Source organism: Watersipora subatra, chromosome 4 (assembly GCF_963576615.1).
Source record: "Watersipora subatra chromosome 4, tzWatSuba1.1, whole genome shotgun sequence".
Classification (NCBI taxonomy): Eukaryota; Metazoa; Bryozoa; class Gymnolaemata; order Cheilostomatida; family Watersiporidae; genus Watersipora; species Watersipora subatra.
This window is the reverse complement of record NC_088711.1, coordinates 42,517,955-42,538,022: the sequence shown is the minus strand read 5'-3', so window position 1 is coordinate 42,538,022 and position 20,068 is coordinate 42,517,955. Positions and strand designations below refer to the sequence as shown.

Genomic DNA, 20,068 nt, shown 5'->3' with positions numbered 1-20,068 from the left:
CGCACTTGTTGCCTTATTAGTGCTGAGAAGGTAATAGATAGCCAAAAAAGAACATCTCTCTTGCCCGGATGAGCTTCAGTGGTCTGGAGTGCAGGCTTCAAACCTGTAGATGTCTAGCGACATAGTGGTTCAATTCCACCTTTCGGGTGAACTTTTCCATAACAAAACTGCTATTTTGCGATGGCAAAACAAGTTTTTGTACAAACAACAGAACTGTATGACATACAGTGAAACTCGAATAAGTCGCCCTTGGATAGCTCGAATACATGGTTAACGCAAACGAATTTGTTTGGACCGTTCCCACGCAATGATAAATTGCTTTATAGATAACTCGATCTTGACTTCGTTAACCCGAACAGTTTTTGCCCAATGGCTACCGAGATGGTTGTTATCGCTTTAGAATATCACTTTATTCCAAGCCATAGAGATAAACATCAACTTTTAGTAGTTATTAGGCGTCATTATTACCACTATCAGCAAAATATTTTTGTTAATGACTTTTTTAAAGGTTTGCAAAAAATCAAATTTTACCAAACATCCGCTTTGGGATAGCTTATTGAAAGCAAGGAGAAGCGAAGTAACCTTCAGATAAACTTAAAGAAAAATCGGCAAAATTGTTTTTTGTTAAAACGATCAAAAGTACAGTATGTATTATTTTTCTGAGCGTTTCAACCGCCATCATGGTTTGCCTATTTTGATCTGAAAACGTCCTGGTAGGCACATCACCTAAAACAAACAAATCTCAAGTTATAGGGAAATATTTATACTTTCTGATAAAAATTGTTAAAACGTTACATGAGAGGCCTCTTAACTTGCAACGAGCAATCAATGCTTTTGATTTATATATAGTTTGCACATGTACTAATAAATACATGCACTTGTGACAGTGTTCTCATCACTTGAACGATCTGATAACTTGAACACTTTCTCTTGGTCCCGTAAAGGTCAAGTTAGCCGAGTTTCACTGTATATATTTATATATATATATATATAAAAGTGCGATTTCCCGGTAATGCGATTTTTTCACCTTACTAAGTGGAACATGATGGTTTTCTATCCTCGCCATACGAATCCCATTTCGCCATATGAATTCAACAAAATTTTGCTCGTAATTTAAATTTGGCAAATGGTATATTTATTAGGCTGCGTTGAAATAATAAAGATGCAGATATGCCGTTCTATGAAAACCTTCTTACAATGTCTGAACAATGACCAATCTCTCTCAGTTCAGCATTCCTTGAGCGAAAAGTAGTAACATTTTCCCTTTAAAATCAGTAGCAAAGTTGGAGTTACGATTCCTTCAAACATAGAATCAGGGATCAGACAACTTACCTTACAAAAATGCTAACAAAAATCTACTTTGCTATGTATTAAATTTATTTTCAAATATACAGTAACATAATTAACAGCGTAACATTTTTTTGTCTCCTTTCTGCTCTACCCACTACGTGTACCAGCTCAAGTCTTGTTACGTCAACGATACAGTAAATTTCATTTTTCCTTTCAATGGCTATTAAATAGTCAAGTACGCGACAGATCGCTTTCGAGAACTGCATCGCTAGGGCTTTCTCGTCAACTTGGGTTGAAAAAGGTTTTATTGAGGTCGGCTAAAAGTTATAGTGAAAACGAAGCCAAAAACCGATAGGAGATAAAATTTTAGCGATGAAAAAGTTAAGTTCAGTACAATAGTTAAAAATACAAAGCTAAATTCATTTAAAGAATAGAGAAAGCATAATATTATTATGCTTTATTATTTATCTTGAGGTGTTGACTGGTGTTCTAAAAAAAGAATCAAGGAGATTGACCAACCAGAAGCTGAGATATAGCCAGCCAAACACAGGTCTACCAAAAAACATAAGTGTTTTGGTAATCATCAATATATGACCTATGAAATCGACTTGTGTGCCATTGGTCAATTAAGCCAACTAATGCGCTCTCCTATAACAATCACGGCGTTTTAATTGGTTTAATCCCTGGAAGTATAGAACAATCAAATTGGGCCTAACAATCGTGGCTCTGATAATTCCGAACCAGTCCCTCTGACGTGTAGATTAGTTTTAGCATAAAATAATTACACGCATCTATTATTTCGCAACATTTCGCTATCTTGCTAGTTCAGCTCAGTATTGTTGTTCTCCCACTTAGCTTCCCTATTCAGACTCATCTTTAGCGCTGTTCAACTTTTTTTAACTATAGCTAATAAATGGAATCAATTAAATCAATCATCAATCTCGGTTATCATTTGGAATTTTCTACAAATTATATTAGTTACATCATTTATTCTATACACAGTTATATTATTATTTTGTATAATATGCATTATGATTATTATATTAATCATAAAAAATAATCATATATAAGATAATAGATAAATAGAAAAATCAAATCAAAAGCTATCGTTTTCTTTTCTTACAGCAAGAGCAGCACGGTCAAGTTATTCTTTTTAAAATTATGGCTGTAGTGAACTTACAGTCTGTTAATAGTGACATAATCATGAAAATCAACTGAATGCTGCAGTAGGTACACAGTATAAAAATGATGAATGAACAAAAATTCACATTCCCATTTCTTATTCTAAACAAACTGCAAATCGCGGATGTCGCATATAGACTATACACGCGCCGTTCGTTGAACAGAGGATCTTCGGAGCATATCCGTGGAGATCGAGTTAAAATTTGAAGCACAATAGTCAAAATCTGCTCTTCTGTTTTGAAAAATCATGGCGAGGGGTTGTGGGCAAATGCCTTTACCACACAATGTTAGCTTGATTTTCCTGAGAAACCAGAGCTAGTCTGTAAATTCTTTACTATCGCGAGAAGCGTTTCACATCTCGTAGCCTAAAACAATCATTATACGTAACGGCGGTAAGGGTGCGCAACGCCGGCACATGACCAATAAGTCGATTTCACACGTCACAATTCTCGGGATTTTCGAAGGGTTTTCCTTTGATTCGTTATTAGGTAGACCTGTGTTTGGCTGGCTATATCTCAGCTTCTATTTTGGCAATCTCCTTGATTCTTTTTTTAGAACATCAGTCAACACCTCAAGATAACTAATAAAGCATAATAATATTATGCTTTTTCTATTCTTTAAGTTACATGTTACAAAGTTTATGTTATATTTCTTTCTCGAAGGTAAGAACTCCCTACGGTACGTACTTCTGCCACTGCACATACGCGTTGTACACTGTAATGTTACATTTTATTGCGGATCATAACCACTAAATACATTAAAAGTTACTGTTGGTAACTATAGTTACTAAGGTTAACATACTATTTTGTCACTAATTTTCAATGTGCAGTACTTATATAAAATTTTGATGACTTTCACAGAGGGATGTTTGCATTATATATTTACTATGGTTTTATAATTTACGCCATACGACATTTTCGCTGGACGATGCAAACCCTAGAACGCATTAAAATCGTATGATGAGGGTGCAATGTACATATAGAATCCCGAAATTTTACAGTACAAGCCAGGGTTGTGACACACTAGAGCTGCACTGCTTCATTTCAGTACGTAGCAGTTTTGCAGCACATTACAACATTCTACTACGCGGTAGAGATTTACTGCGACTGCACCCCTACTACTACAAATAGCCCAGAGATGCCTACTGAGTGGGTTACTTCCATCACCATTACTTGAAACCCAGCAATTCATGCATCCAGAGAATTCTTCAAACTTGAAACTACCTGAACGAGACTACTAGAAGGTATTAGTATGAGATTGATGCAGTGGATCAACTGATACTGCCAACATTATGGCAGGATCACCACTCCAATGAAATTTAGGTATTTGTATTGTATTTGCATTATATATATATTATATAATATATACTCATTTCAACCATATACTCATTGTGATCAGATTGTTCGCCCACTAATACTCAAGTTTAAGCTCTCAACCTTCACATCTCACAATTGTGGTGCGGTTGTGTCAACGTCAACTCAATACTTGATTTTGTGATGAATTTTCTCGAAAATGTGCTGTGCATACTGTGTAATTGAAAAGTTCTTACAGCATCTGATAGTACAAAATTCGCACTAGCAATTCTCCCACCACATCCAGCACTGCAAACTGTGCTGTAGACAATACTGCCACTGAACCAATATTGCTTACTGCGCATTAAAAAATTGTTTCACAGTGCTACTGCACTCCTAATGCAACAACATAGATATCCAAGCAAAATTTTACTGCAATTGCAATGCATTTACATCTGGCCATCAACGAGTACTTACTAATGCACAATAATGATTTTTTTGTAATGGTTACAACTCTGGTACAAGCATACCTTGCGACATTATTTGAAAAAATTCTTATTTATTATTATTCATAGCATTCTTCTATTTTTCAGCAAAAGCTTTTAGTAGGACACTTCCAGTATAATAGTACATTGAGATATTAATAATAAGTAGTATGTTGATAGCAGACACCATGTTGATAGTCGACATGCGTAGCGATCACTGCAATAATCGTCATTTGCCTGGAATCCACACTACTGCACATCAGCAAGCATGTAGTACAGTTAAAAACTATCCATCGTTTTTTTGACGTCATCACCCTGTTTGCACATGCGCTCGTCCACGAAAAAGCCACCAGCTTTGTAGAAAACGATCGTCATTCTCTTGATTAATAGTAATTTTCGGCGTTGTTTTAATACTAAAATAAAAAATTTGCAAACAAAAGCATTGTTTGCAATAATTAATTGCAGAAGCTTCATGTTTTTAACAATAAATGTTGTCCATAAAGATGGCAGACAACGATAGAATGACGTCACGGAAAAACGAAGGATTCTACAATGATATTATTTCAAATTGAAACAAAGTTCATAAAATGATCATTGTAGAGTTCCTTTTGGCTGACTGCTAGGAATAGATTCCATAATGCTGTACGTTAACGCTCAATACATTCAGCAGCATGGTTACCACTGCACTAGAAGGTGGTGATGCTGCCGAGGAGAAGCCATGTCTTCAAACATGTTTAATAGGCATCCCGATATTGGCTTGTGAAAAGCTAAAAAATACTTTTTCATCATGTAACAAAGTTTAAACCGTGTTTTTCTTGAAAAAGCACTTTGGGAACAAAATAACATACCAGAAAGAATGCTTCAAAAAAGGTTGATACCTTTTGAGACCAAATTATGCATCAGCCTAAGAATGGACTAATGAAAAGAGTTCTGAGAGATTAATGATAGAGAATCTACTCATGAACAAGACCAACAAACAGGAAAACAAATGTTACATTTGGTAAAAGGTTACATGAAGGTTGAGACAACTCTAGTAAAAAGTCTGTAAGTGATACCTTGTAGTATTCACCCATTCCCGCCTCTGTCTTCTCTCTGTCTCCAAATTGAATGGCGTTCTCTATAAGCTTGTCGGCATACCTGGGTATGAGCACCCGCATGGCACAGACCGCTACAAACATCTCATGCTATGTACACTCAGGTATCCATAACAAGCAGTGAGTGTAAGCTGTTAGCTTAGATAAGAGAAATTTAAATAAAACTAACGCATGGATTCAGATGATCCTATTTATTACAGGCCGGTGCACACTCCAGTTGTTCATTTTTTCAATTTAAATACTTATTATAAACGCAAATTTACCACCCATGTCCACTTGGTAATGTAATGCAATTGGCACAGTTACACACAAAGGCTTTGGCATGGGGATTGCTTAAATGAGCCCAAGGCTGACATACCATATCATTTCTCCTTGTTCACTATGTTTCCATGATGCAGTTCATCCACAAGTTTGCTTCATCCGCAACAACAAAAACTTGCAATTCAAGCGAGTTTCGTTACTCACATATTTTTTCCAAATGTTTCAAGCTTGCGAAAGATGGAAACAGCGCTTGTTAATGATGCCCAGCGAGTCCCGAACAAGTTATTTCATTCTAAACATTTCCCACAATTCGATCGTTCTCATTTCGATTTGTGCAGTTTCACATGCGCTGCTATGACCTCTGGCATAGAAATCCTTATCTTTTTTAACAAAGCACCCACGTTAATCTGCAACATGCAAATGTCCGCTGGAACACTTATTGTGTGTTAACTCAACGTGAACACAACTCCAAATCCGCCTCATGGAAACATGGGGATGGAGTCACCTGAATAGTACTCACTCCAAAATCCCTTTCACACATATAACAAGTGGTTCTGCGAGTATAATCTAAAAGCTCATCATCTTAAAAATAGATGAAACAAAAATAGGTGAGGAAGGGATGAGAAAACATACCGGCATTCTCTTTTGCAAGTTTCCTTGTAATGCCCTCGCCAGTGCCCATCAGGTCTCCCAGAGGACTGGTAGCAATGATGCACTCAAACCCCTCATCCTTAGCTTTTATCTTTACAAATGGAGGCTTTCGTGACCGCCAATTGGCATATTGGTGAAATATGTCCACGATTGTTTGTGTGCCATTAATAACAATAAAATCACCTGCAAAGAACAAATCATAAACATGTCGGTAGGAGAGGAATTGTCACTCTAACCTGTGAGTAGGTACCATCTCCAATTCGGTCCTATACAATATGTATAAGCAAAGTAATTCAGAGAAATTGCGCCTTGTGGCTGCTATCTAATGTATGTCATATCTTTATTAGATAATTTTAGAACCATTCAAGTAGCAATAAAGTTTGTAACCGAGTAGTTTGAACATTAAATAAAACGAGTATATGACACAAGCTGTTTTCACTTCAGGCATATAAGAATACTAGCTGTACTACCCGGCGTTGCCAAGTAATAGAAAAGTCTTTGGACAGAAAATTTATCTTTATATAACGTACCGTATACAACATTTACCATTCTAACTTTTAAACTTTATATCATGAGAAAATATTTTTAAGCAGTTCAAATGAATGAAGAAGAAAAAGAAAACCACTGTAAAGGTTTTCAAGCTTTTTCAAAGAACTACAATTTTAAATTTCATATCATGAAAGAAGTTTTTTGTTGAAATAAATTAGGAAGAAAAATAAAACTGTAAATGTGTTTAAATGAAAATGTGAAATCATTAGAAAGTAATGGCTAAACATAATCTGTTTAGCTATGATTACAATGGCAAATTATTTAATAAGGTAATAAAAAAGTCTATTTTATTTATATATAATTATAATTTAGTATAATTAGGTATAATTTATTTGTATTTAACATGTAACAAAATTTGCCACTCTAACATTCAAACTACATAACATGAGAAAAGTGTTTTGTGTAAATGAAATAAATTAAGAGAGAAAATAAAAACAACCGTGAAGGTTTTCGAACCACTGTAAATTTAAAATTTATTAACTTTTAGCGACGTGTAAGAAGGTTGTTCGAAAACCGACTTGTTCTAAATCCAAAACAATTTTTCCCATGAAAATAAAACTATGTAAATTATGTAATCTGTTCCAAGTTTACAATACTAAAAATGCAAAAATTGACGATGAAACAGCAAAAAATGCAACAGATCAGTTACATCAAAAATCGTAGGAAAAATAGAATATAAACAACAATGGCACGTTTACTTCACATCTTTAAAGGAGAATCCTCCTCCAAAACAATTTAGGGTAACTCGATTGGAGGGTTATCTCCCTAGCAAATTTCTTCGGTAGAGGAGACGTCGTCCCAGATGGTTCCTCCCTTTTTGTAAAGAATTTATGCATCGTAAAGTGCTTCTCCATTTGTTAGCAAATGTTTCCATGCGTTTCTGGAGCTTTGTTAATTGCAATGCACATGCTCCAGTTTGGTCAAGAGCCGAATTTATATTCGAGCTCCGAGACGACAAAATCTTTGATGAAATACCCAAGGCTAAAATAATTAGTACGCGCATGGATTATGTGGTATATGATAGCGCAACTGGTCATTAAGTCGTGGTGGCTCAGTGGTAGAGCGTAGCTTGTAAACCTTGTCAATGCATTCCTAGAGTTTAAATCCATCCAAAAACAGAATTTAATATCCAGATTTTAAGATCTATAGCCGGAGAGACAGACATACATTCACATTTATATATAGAAGAGTTGCTGTGCTCCCCGGTGTTGCCCGGATAATAAAAAAAGTCTTCAGACAGAAAAGTGATTTGTATTTAAAATATAGCAACATTTGCCATTATAACTTTCAAACTACAGACAATGAGAGAAGTGTTTTGTGTAGTTGATATACATTAAGAGAGAAAATAAAACCAACTGTAAAGGTTTTTAAATTTGGTCAAACTACTGTAACTTTCCAACTTCATACCATGAGGAAAAGGTTTTGTGCAGGACAATCAAATTAAAAATAAATAAAACAACTGTAAAAGTTTTCAAACAACTGCAAATTTAAAATTTCATAACTTGAAAGAAGTGTTTCGTTGAAATAAATTAGAAGGATAATTAAAAATGTAAAGGTGTTTAAATGTAAATGAGAAATCCTTAGCAAGTAATGGAAAAATATAGTCTATTTTACTACGATTACAATGAAAAATTATTTGATATACAATTATATGATTTAGTTCGTTTCAGCGTTGGCATGCAAAAATTGACATGTAGGCTAATATCGTAGGCTATAGGTACTAATCATCATCATTAAAAATAGTGCCAAAATATTATGTTAACCTTAGTAACTATAAGGTACCTACAATGACTTTAGTGAATTTAGTGGTTATGGTCTGCATGCCCAAGATAATATAACATTACAATGTAAAACATGGATAGTTTTTAACTTCGAGACAAACGTATAACATAAATGCTGAATCTTCCTTAAATGAATTTAGTTTACTAAACGCATACTTGAAAAAAGTTTTAGTATGTATTTTAGTAAACCTTAAACTTTTAACATTAGTTTTATCATTGCGAGATGTTTTTATTTTAACGGATACCGGATACCCTGTATAACGGAAACGGTCAACGCACCATGGCAAGTTCAGTGACGCATATCTATTAATAACGTTTTTAATCAGTTCACAATTCGCCAAATTTTAAGTTCAAGATTAATTATTGTCGATATCGTGGGGCCGAATAAATTAGCCCCAATAAAAAAAGACCAATAAGCATCACGTTGCATATACTTAGGTCCCAAAATAGTTCTGAACAGAAGCTTCGTAACTTGTCGACGCTTAAGGCTAAAATGATTAGCACGCGCATTGTGTATCCGTTATATTAAAACGCCTCTGACTACTGTGGCGTCTAGCTCAGTGGTAGAGCCTCCGGATTAGAAAGTTGTCATGATATCGTTGCGAGTCCAAATCTATCAGAGTGCGGTATTTAAATATCAAGATTTTAAGATCTGTAGCTGGAATGACAGACAGGCTTCTATATAATGTAGGTAGATGATAGGGAAGCAATTTTTCTTCTTTGTGCTACTTTAGGTTGACAAGAATTATCGTGTTTGTTCTAATACATAGCTTGGTGCAAAAGACAAAGTTGGTATATTCAAACCTTCCCAAAAAATAACATGTACTATTTAAAAATTCAGAAATGCTTTACCACAGCTTTTCAATTTATGAACTATAGTGATTTTAGGATTCAAAGCTTCATCACTCAATGAACATAAAAGCAGCATTAATGACCTTACGGTATGCAACATTTGAATGTAATGACCATCAGTCATAAACTCAAACTCAGGATGTCGCGAAAATAAAGATACTAAAGTTGACAGCAGTTGCTGATAGATACTAAAGTATTTAGCAGTTGCTAAAGATACTGAAACAAACATACACATTGCAACAATACAGTATTTTCATTTACCAAACTTAAGAGCAACTTTAAACAATACATATATTGTAATACACATAGTTGGCAAGACTAGTGCACTTTATATGACTACAAATGATGGTAACACACTAACGCTTGAGTTTGCCCCTGTCATCACGCTGGAACTCTTCAGGCAGCTCTGTAACTGGTATGATTGTGCGCGGAGTAGCGTCCTTACTTAGCATCTGCAGGAAACCACTTTGCTGTTTCACATCTTATAAAGTCTTACATTTTGTTTGAAGTACACTCAGATAGACTGGCACTAGCTTTCAGAATAACAACAACTATTGGAGATGAAAAACAACACTACACAGACTGATATAAGCAAATATGGGTACTCCTAAAATAGCAGATAAGAAGGTTGATGTTATGTTTACATCTATTTAGCTAAAATTTTTTTTATCACAAAAGGGATTTTTCCATTTTGAAGTTATAGAAACAGAAAACTTGCCGTTGCAATAATTTTTTTCCCTGCTAATAAAAATCAATAAAAGAAATACTTTGCATAAGTAATTAAATTGGTCAACGTATCAGTATATTATTAAAATATAGTGAATACAGCTACAACACAGTATAGAAAACATGAGTATACATGATAAACCTGTCTAGTTACAAACATATTGTGATGACGCTCTTTACTAAACATCAACACCAAAATAAAATTTAAATTTGTCCACAATGGAATGCTTAACGCTGCTTTGTATGTTTGCTGCAGATTATCCAATTTTCCATATAAGTAATATAACAACGGAGAAGTATAATCCTTTAACACTTAAAAAGTGATAAATTTTGCATATACTGTTTTTGTAATGCTTAAAAAAGTTTGCTTTGCATCCATCACAGCTCCTTCAAACATGATGGTATTAAAACAAGAAAACAAAATATACATCACAGTAACCGGTGAACCATTGTAAAGATTCCTGGTGTAAAATATTCTAATCTATAAGATGATCTTCTGCAATTCACACCACAGCATCTCTTTTGCACACTTTTCCATCAAAGCAACTGCTAATATCTTTAACAGAAGTTTTTTTCCATTACAGTAGACACCCCTATAATGTAAACCTCATTTTACAGAAGGGGTATTGTGTAATAAATTTCATATAACGTAAAGCATGAAGTCAGTGCAAGTTCTCAAATTTGATTTGAATAACGAGAGACCCATAGCCTTAACAATATTGTTTTCTCTTGTGTTGCACTTGGGAGAAGAAATGACTTATAGGGGCATCTTTATTATATATCCTAGCACCCTGACAGGCTAATGTGTCGTGAGAGATCATCAAGTGTGCTGATAAAGCAAAGAGAATAAGTAACTGCACAATTATTCAGAAATATTTAAAGGCAATTGATTGGTGTAGGTGTCAGAGTGTCTGTCTACCAAGCTAAATGTGACGCTGAAAGCAATCTTTGATCCTAATCTCTAACCCTGGCTTCTAATGAGAACAGACAGACACAGCCCTTATTATAGTAAAGATATAGTTTTGTTTTAGTTTATTTTAGCTGTATACAATATTAACTGAATGCCTAGCATTGCCCAGGTAATAAAAGTCTGCACAAAAAATTGATTTTTATTTAACATATGATGACAGTTACCAATCTAACTTTCAAACTTCACACCATGAAAAAAGTGTTTTGCGCAGATTAAATAAATCAAGAGAAAAAATAAAACAAATGTAAAGGTTTTCAATCTTCGTCAAACAACTGTAACTTTCAAACTTCATATCACGAGAAAAGTGTTTTGTACTGTTTAAACAAATTAAGAGAAAAAATAAAGCAAATGTAAAAGTTTTCAAACTTTGTCAAATTACTGTAACTTTCAAACTTCACATCATGGGGAAAATGTTTTGTGTAGGTCAAATAAATTAAGTAACAAAATGAAACAACTATAAGTGTTTAAATGTAAATGTGAAATAATCAGCAAGTAATAGCTAAATCAAATCTGCTTTCCTATGATTTTAATAAAAGAAGATTTAGTAATGTTACAATTAATACGAACTGAGAAAACGAAATAACAATCCTGAATATGTTGAATTAATAATAACAATTCATGCATAGAAGCGTGTGTGTATAAAAAAGGTTACTGTTCCAGCAGAAGATATCCATCAAAACTTTGAATATGACGATATGGTACCTCTCAATGCTGGTACAAATGTGAAAATGAGATATCGTACTGTTTTTGTCTGACCGAACGGAAAGTGAATGTTGATGCTCTTCTTACGGAGATAATACAATTGTCCGCGTGAAAGGTATTGGCCTTGATCGCGATTTAGTAATTGAACCCTACTAAAAACCGGAAAGAAAGTTCAAGAAAACACAGAAAACCATCGTGTTTCATAGAATTAATAGAGTTTCAATTATTATATCATCTAGCGAATGCTATCGAGAAAAGGGTGTATACAGTATATAGTAAAAGCTGTAAATTGTAAGAGCCATCGTAGACTCGTGGATAGACAATTGGATTCCAAATCTGCGGTTGCGTTCGAATCCAGCAGAATGTGAAATTTTAATCCAAGATTGTAATAGCTATAGCAGGACATACCAAACTACACACAAACTTTGAGATTTACGTATATATGTTTTTTCTTTGCAGCATAGTACTTACTGTAGAAAAAATGAAAAAAATAAATTTAAATTGACATCAAAGGTGTGCGCTCCCCTCAACTTAACATAAAATCACCGTAATCGTGGACCATAAGCTGAATGAAAGTGATAAAACAGAGAAAAGTTGTTGATACAAACCAATAATACAATATACCACAGTTGCTTTACAGTCATTAAATTATAATGTTTAGTTGAGTTTTTTCCTTTTTGAAGAGCCAAAGGGATTAGTTTGGGAAAATCTTGGAAGGGATTAGCCAATTTAGATGTATTTTACAGCCTGTATTATGTAAAATCCCTATAATTTACACGTTCTTGGAGTGGATTATATACGTTGTAGTATTGTCTACTGTACATTAAGAGAATTTTTAACAAAGTTTTTGTTAATTTAATTTTGCTCAATGCTACCTCTACACGTAAAAAAATACTTAGCGCAGTATTTACATTCCGCAGAGCAAAAAATGTCCACAAAAATAGTTTGTTTTTTGGCCTCTTTTTTCATTTGTATAAGTCAACGAAATACCATGTCAGTGAATGTTCAACAAAAATTACGTGCATATCATAGATCTTCAAGAAAAACATAAAATTCAAATATTCAAGTTGGACTTCAAGCTTTAATACGGACCTTAACGATGCGGTCATATTAAGCATATAATATGCAGTGAATAAAAACGCAGACAGCACAATACAGACTGTACTATGTACATTACTTCCAATATACATAGGGAGGCATATACTATACGTGGAGCATACAGAGTAAACACAACATGTGTGTTACTCCAATATCTCACTCACACACAACACCCACAAACACAACATATCCAATAAACACTGCATAAATACTTTACCCATAATCTAAATTGCCAGACAAGAAGCAACTGATAGTGACATATCAACATACCAACTGCTTTTGTTCAGCTTTAAGTTTCTTCTCATGTTCCTTCCTCAGCTTCCAGCTAGAGAACTGCTTTACCTCTTTAGTGTCAAAGTAAAAGACAGACCTGCAGTAGTTTTTGAACTCATCAGCGGCTACAATTACATGAGAACTTCAATTATTTAGTATTAACTTTAAAGTTAGCAGGGTTCCTGAGGATACATCAGATAAGGATATCTATTCATTAGTGATGTAAACACCGACTCATCCTTATTGAATATACATCAACTCAGAATAATAGAGCAAAAGATCAACAGATCACTATAGAGCAGATGACCAATTCACCAATTGTAGAGTATGCCCTGAACTCGTAACTCTATGGTATACTATCAACTAACCACTATAAAGTTATATTATCCATTCACTACTACCGAGGTATAAGAGCACAATTCGTTATAAGGTATACCGATGACTTATCAATAAGGAATACTCTCAGCAACTCACACAAAGGAAGAAATCTTTCATGATGTTCCTCATTGCTGACATTTGCCTTCGTTTCCTCTGGTTCCGTTTTAACAGTGACGCTATCGAGTGAACTAGAATCGGGAAGAGGAGCATCTTTGCCATGTTCTTGAGTGTCTATGGAGGAAGAAATGAAAAATGACAACTAACAGCAAGGATAAAAGTTAAACGGTGATAAATCAACCACATTGCAAAAAAATAGCAAAAATTTGCATGGAATAAATGAGAAGGTAAATCTGAAGACAAGCAAAAGTTGCAGCTATTCCTTCAAAAGTGCAAATGTAGTACATCTCTGAAGTGCTAAGACATAAGCTAGATTAAACAAAATACACACCGCTTGAGAGTGAACGTGAGAATACCTAGGGCTACTTTGATCTTTAGAAATAATTAAACAAGTAGTACGAGCATTGCGATTAAACCGAGTACATATGGTACAGACACATACGTTATACGAGACAGATTAATAGATAGACACAGAAAAAAGGAAACAGAGAAAGTGTTTAAAGCAAAACTATTTCAGTTTGGTATCCTTACATGGATTTACTGAATTTGCACGAATAAAAACAAATTATAAAGATCTCTCACATATAAACAGTAGAAAACTAGCAATGAGCATTTTTTGTTGTGGAAAAATACCTGGTTTTGTTGCAGATGATTGTTCGGCTGTTGGCTGACTGCTCGCATTAGGTGGTTCAGAATTGGACGACGTGGGAGGTTGCTTGGAAGGTATTGAAGGCTGTTCAGACATGTTCGGTGTTGCAGCTTGTTCGGGATTGGACGTTGCTGAGACTTGGCAAGTTTCTTGCCGCTTCTCTTGCTCATCTCTGATTTTCCGATATATCATGCAAGGTATTGCGCATACTGGCACATCGTGGCTCTACAACGCACACTCAGCGCTTGCAGATTGCTTTCACACTTTCAGTCCCATACGGCCAAGTGATTGCCACCCCCACTGTACAAACTACTTTTTGACAAAACGCCACAATTACACATTTTGACTGTTTTCTAAAAACAGCCAAAGTATATAGTTTACCTCAGTTAATAATATAATCTATCTCAGTTCTAAAAGCTTCGACTTATATATATATACATGTATATAAACAGTATACATACATATTACTAGCTGGATGCCTGGGCATAGCATGGGTAATGAAAAAAGTTTTTGTACAGAAAATCTTTTTACTTTTAATCAACATCAACGATTCCACCGACTGCAATTTTACTCAATTCTGGATAATACTTCACACGAAGCAGATATACTAGAAATTCCACTGTCATACAGCCCACGACCAAAGTGATAATGAAAAAAAGAAAGGGTACTATTGGTTGTTGAAAAAGTAGTTCTCAGCAGGAATTGACAAAGTATAGTGTAAATGAGACTTGTTTGAAATAGAAATGTTCTAGAAATTGCTTGAAAAGCTTGGTTTAATACAATAATAAATCACACCTAATCACACAAACAATCACACCTAATCTACTACTATCTCAAACCTGTTTTACAACGATAAAAAAAATATTAATTTAAGCTGTAGGCCTAACCTACTGTAATGTGTATTTTACCAACAACGATAAGGAAATATGTTTATTATAACTCAGAAATGCAAAAGTAGACGTAAAATGGCAAGCTACTGGGTACTATTATACACAGTTTGAAAGTTGGTTGCGTTGAATGTAGAATGGTTTTGATAACGATTCTTAACAGAAAGCAAGTATTAGCCAGCAAATATTAGTAAGCCAATATTAGAAGTAAAATGCACTGATATTATTAGAATAACCAATATTATTAATATAGTAATACAGTAATAATAGAAAACCAATGAACAATTTTGTTTACATTTCAAAACGCCATAGCTAACAATATCAAGAAGTGATATTTATATAGATTTTTAGAAAATCTATTTAAAAAAGTGTTTGGTCATGACAAACAGCAATAATGAAAGGAAAAGATTATATGTTTATATCTCTCCCGCTGCAATAGAAGAAACGCAATATTAGAAGTAAAATGCACTGATATTATTAGAATAACCAATATTATTAATATAGTAATACAGTAATAATAGAAAACCAATGAACAATTTTGTTTACATTTAAAAACGTCATAGCTAACAATATCAAGAAGTATCAAAAAGAATATCCAAACTTAGTAATAGTAATACAGTAATAATAGAAAACCAATGCACAATTTTGCAGCGATCTTTAACAGAAAGCAAGTATCAGCTTTCACGCGTCTGAAAGTTTTCTGCAAACTGGAGCAAAATAAAAAAAGGTTCTCGTCATAAAGGGGCGTTGTAGTTCAGCCCTAGCTTGTACATAAGTTGTAAAGAATTTCAGCTAACGTTTTAAATAATGAAGCCTTCGGTGATTAGACAAAAACATAAGCTGATAAACTGTGTACCACAATTTCGTACCTATAAATCGGTCAACGCCTCAAACGGTCTACGTTTATTACAGAAACCTTCGAATAAATTCGATTACAAGTAAACAATGCCATAGACTGGTGAAATGTGCACGTTATTTTTTCGCGAAATGCACACGGCTTGATCGTTATATTCTCTGTCAACCGCCATTTCAATTTCCGGTCTTAATTTTTATTAAACCAAGCTTTTCAAGCGTTTTGTGGCAATTTTCGTCCAAATTAATCTGTCTATTTGTGTATAATCCGACCAGATGGGTAAGTTTTAAGATAATACCGACGGTTTACAAAAACTTGGTAACATATTTAAATAGGTTTAAATGTGTTTTGTATCGTTATTATACTTTAACGACTTTACAAAACGATGCTTAAATTTGTTGATGAAATTTCTAGACAAGGGTTCGTCTCATTGTTGATGAATAATTTTCGTGAATTATGTGCACATGCATTTATCATAAAAACCCGCACACTTCGCTCCGCTCGTTTGGTCGTGGGATTAAGCATAAGTAATAAGATGCTAAAGACTGGTAAGAAAGATATATAACCAAAAAACTCAAATTTAGATACGAGAAAACAGCAACTACAAGAAATTCCCTGAATAGATTCTGGGTTGTTTCAAAACGACTATTACCATCTGCGTATATCGTTGACTGGGTTTAGTGAAACAGTTGAAAAAGGATTTTTCAATCGCTAGTAGTTGAATGTATTAACAATTTTAAACAATAGTGAGAGCTTAGAATTCTGAGACTGATTCAATAAAGATAAAACTTCCCTGTGTTTAGAGTAGCCAATTTCATTGACTTCAGCAGGCCCAGCTAAATATGATCATAACCGCCTGTGTCACTGGATGAACAAATCCAAATTCTGAGTAATACCAAATGTGGCATAGAGAGGGTGAAGCATTAAATCTAGGATTTTTAAATGCTCAGGGCTTACCTTGGCGTAACGATTTTCCAGGAAGTAAGGACGGGACCACGTCACAACTCTGGATGCTATGTGGCAGTAAATTGGCATGCCTGTATTGTGTGTCAGCTCCTTCCACCCCTCCGGCAGAACCTCATTTTGATAGCTAGGCACTATGTCTGCTCCAAATACAACAAAAATTATTAATGCTTTCCTGAAGTGCAGCGCTGATGGCTGGGGGTAAAAGAATAAAACTTCTCCAGCTCATGGTCGGACTGATGCCAATGCTTATGTATAAAATATTAAAAATCTCTTTATGATAAGTAAAATTTTTAGCAACTCAGAGTTCTCATGCAAGAAGCAATCCATAGAGTTGAAGTGGAACCTCATACCTCTCACTAAATTCAGAGTACGAATTTTAAAACCCTCATCATTTAGTCCAGCACCTCTTTCACTCGGCTCTGTTTTGACATCTAATGTGGAGTCAAGAAGAGCATGTGCATGCTGCACTAACTCATTGTCTCCTCCAGCGTCTGTAGAAAACTCCTCTTGACACGAAGGAATGATATTGTCACTTTTGTTGCTTTTTGGGCAGACTACATCCTCAGCTGACTCATGTCTTTCTTGCTGCTAAAGGAAGTAGCTGCATGGACCCAGTTTACTAACTGACAAAATACTCGTACTTCACTAGTTAAACATTCAGATCTATGGCTAGAGTCAAGGATGAAAGACTCATGAGTAAAAATATGAGGTTTTACGTAATGCTAGTAATAACCTCAGCCTTACACTCAATGCAATGCAAAAATTGAATACGTCAAATATGAGTATAATCACTTTACTCAAATAAACGAAAATGTTCTCGACATATATACATTTGAACTTCTATGACATTTCTAATATAAATAATTGTTTAAATATTCCTTTAAAAAAGGTTTAGAACAATCTTATTCTGATTTGCCTTGTGTTGTTTTAGATTTACTGATTTTTGATTATAAATACAACCCATGCATTTTGAAGCATTTGGACTTATAGTTGAAAAACATATTCATTGACAATGAGCTGGCTAATCAGGACAAAATGTCAAGCGTAAACATCAAGCAGTCCTTATTAAGTGTAAATAGGTACGCTAGCAATCGCTACAACTTAAAAACCTGCAAACTTGTTAGAGATTGGCCTGTGAGCTGCAGCACTGGAATAGAACAATTGCCCTTACCTCAAGCAAAACTGACTCATTCGAGATGCTGCTTGTTTGAGAGACTGACTCAACAAGGCTATTGGCAATCTCAGGTGTCTGTCCAACAATGTTCGCTGTAGGAGAGGAGTCGGCGCTTGCTATACTTCCACATATATCAGAGTGAGCCATGAGGTCCGAGAGACTCGGAACGGTAGGGAGAACAACATCACCATCAACAGGCATGTCATGGTTTGCAAGCTCAGTACTCATGTCTAGCTCTCCATCAGGCTCTTCTGCTTGATGCGGGAGAAGAGGAATACGGTCAGAATGAGGAAGTGGTGGGTGGGAGTCAGAAGCAGGTAATGGTGGCAGAGGCGGCGCCACTGGCTCATCCTTCATCTAGATGATACAAGAAGACAAAAAATGAGAATCTGTAACTAGAAAGTATTTTTTAAAGGATATTTATAATCAGAGAAAATCCATGATCCTACAGTCTGTAACAGTTTTTGCTATATAGTCAATCGCGTAAAAATAACCTGCAAAAAAGAATTTTCTTCACAAAGTCAAACCAAATTTGGTTTTTTGAATTGCATAGCGAATAAAAATTGAGCACATTTTTGAGCGTTCATAGTGCTATAATACCAACAACAAACATTAAATAGATGTTCAAATGCTGCCTTTGAAAGTAATAAAAACAAAATCCATGCTTTGGAAATGATCCAAATAACAAATATTTAGACACAGACTGATTACAGATGTTTTCGGTTTGATCTTGAAAACAATGACAACTCCCATCACAAAACTGACAGACATTCTCTGATCATGCTACATAACATGTAAGGCCTTACTGATTGTAGCCTGATTTTGGTGTTTGAAAAACAATTTGCTACAAAGAAATTTTGGATACAAGCAAATTTTGGGCATCAACTCTACCGAGAAATTACCAAAAACCTATAAAATGTTACATGACCATTTGGTGTGGGTAGTATGATATGCACAACATTAGACACAACCTTCGTCAGAAAGGTGCATTGGCTACTAGATTATTAATAAACTGAGTTTGTCACAACTCAATAGCCAAAATCGAACACTTACGAGTGACATCTAACATCTGTCGACACCATAATGAGTTGCCAATCTTTATATGAATGATTAATGATAATTAATGATAAACATAAAAAATATTTCACCAGCTTTTTCAGGCGTAGGCAATATGTAATGCCTATGTAATTACCACTATGAACGGTTACGCAAACACAGTTGCAATAGGCAACTTTTAGAGTTGAAACTACCTTTGTAAAGAATGAACTCTAGAAAATAATAAAAAGACTGGTTACTGCTACAAAAACAGATTTTTTTCAGATGTGGCTAGATGCGCTGCTGTGGCTGTAGGGAACACAGCTTTTTGCAAACCCTTCTACTGCAACTCAATGGTGAACAACCTACAAAAAAGATCTTTACATTTGGTGAACATTGATATAGAAAGTTGCTAACCTTTGGCACTTTGAGCTTCTCACTTTGTTTGCCAGATTTCTTTCGCTTTCTTGAATGCTCTCCCTCCATCATGGATAAAGCAGAACGTCACAAAGAAATCTACACGATGAGACAAGTACATGCTCCTACTTGTTAGCAATATGCTAGGTGAGGTATGATGCTGGAACACTATCTATATCTAGTTTAACACACTTCACACTGAAAAATTATCTTCTTGTGACGTTTTATTTAAGCAAGCTGAGGCCTTCTTGCATACACACTTAGAATACTCTCAGCAGTGCAAATAGATTTGCTGTGAATACCATTCTCAGAAACATATACAAGAAAGCATTCACAGCATCAACTAAAGCATCTGCTTAGCCTGTATGGTTAACTTTAAATTCTCA

The 20,068-nt window shown here is 34.8% G+C and overlaps 1 protein-coding gene and 1 non-coding gene across 2 annotated transcripts in view; one reads left to right on the top strand and one right to left on the bottom strand.

Annotated features, from left to right (window-relative positions):
* LOC137394263 (uncharacterized) overlaps positions 1-19,798 on the bottom strand; it is a 29,763-nt gene extending 9,965 nt beyond the window's left edge. Inside the window, exons 1-10 of the mRNA XM_068080985.1 lie at positions 19,683-19,798; positions 18,228-18,587; positions 17,407-17,644; positions 17,048-17,193; positions 14,335-14,575; positions 13,681-13,815; positions 13,204-13,331; positions 9,799-9,889; positions 6,238-6,438; positions 5,305-5,417 (exon numbers count right to left, since the gene is read on the bottom strand). Coding sequence (XP_067937086.1) covers positions 5,305-5,417; positions 6,238-6,438; positions 9,799-9,889; positions 13,204-13,331; positions 13,681-13,815; positions 14,335-14,575; positions 17,048-17,193; positions 17,407-17,644; positions 18,228-18,587; positions 19,683-19,754 — 1,725 coding nt within the window. The 5' untranslated portion in view covers positions 19,755-19,798. The remainder of the gene's footprint in view (positions 1-5,304; positions 5,418-6,237; positions 6,439-9,798; positions 9,890-13,203; positions 13,332-13,680; positions 13,816-14,334; positions 14,576-17,047; positions 17,194-17,406; positions 17,645-18,227; positions 18,588-19,682) is intronic.
* On the top strand, positions 63-149 carry Trnastop-uca (transfer RNA opal suppressor (anticodon UCA)). Its single transcript has one exon. It is a non-coding gene; the product is annotated as a tRNA-Sec (tRNA).
* Positions 19,799-20,068: the final 270 nt, after the last annotated feature.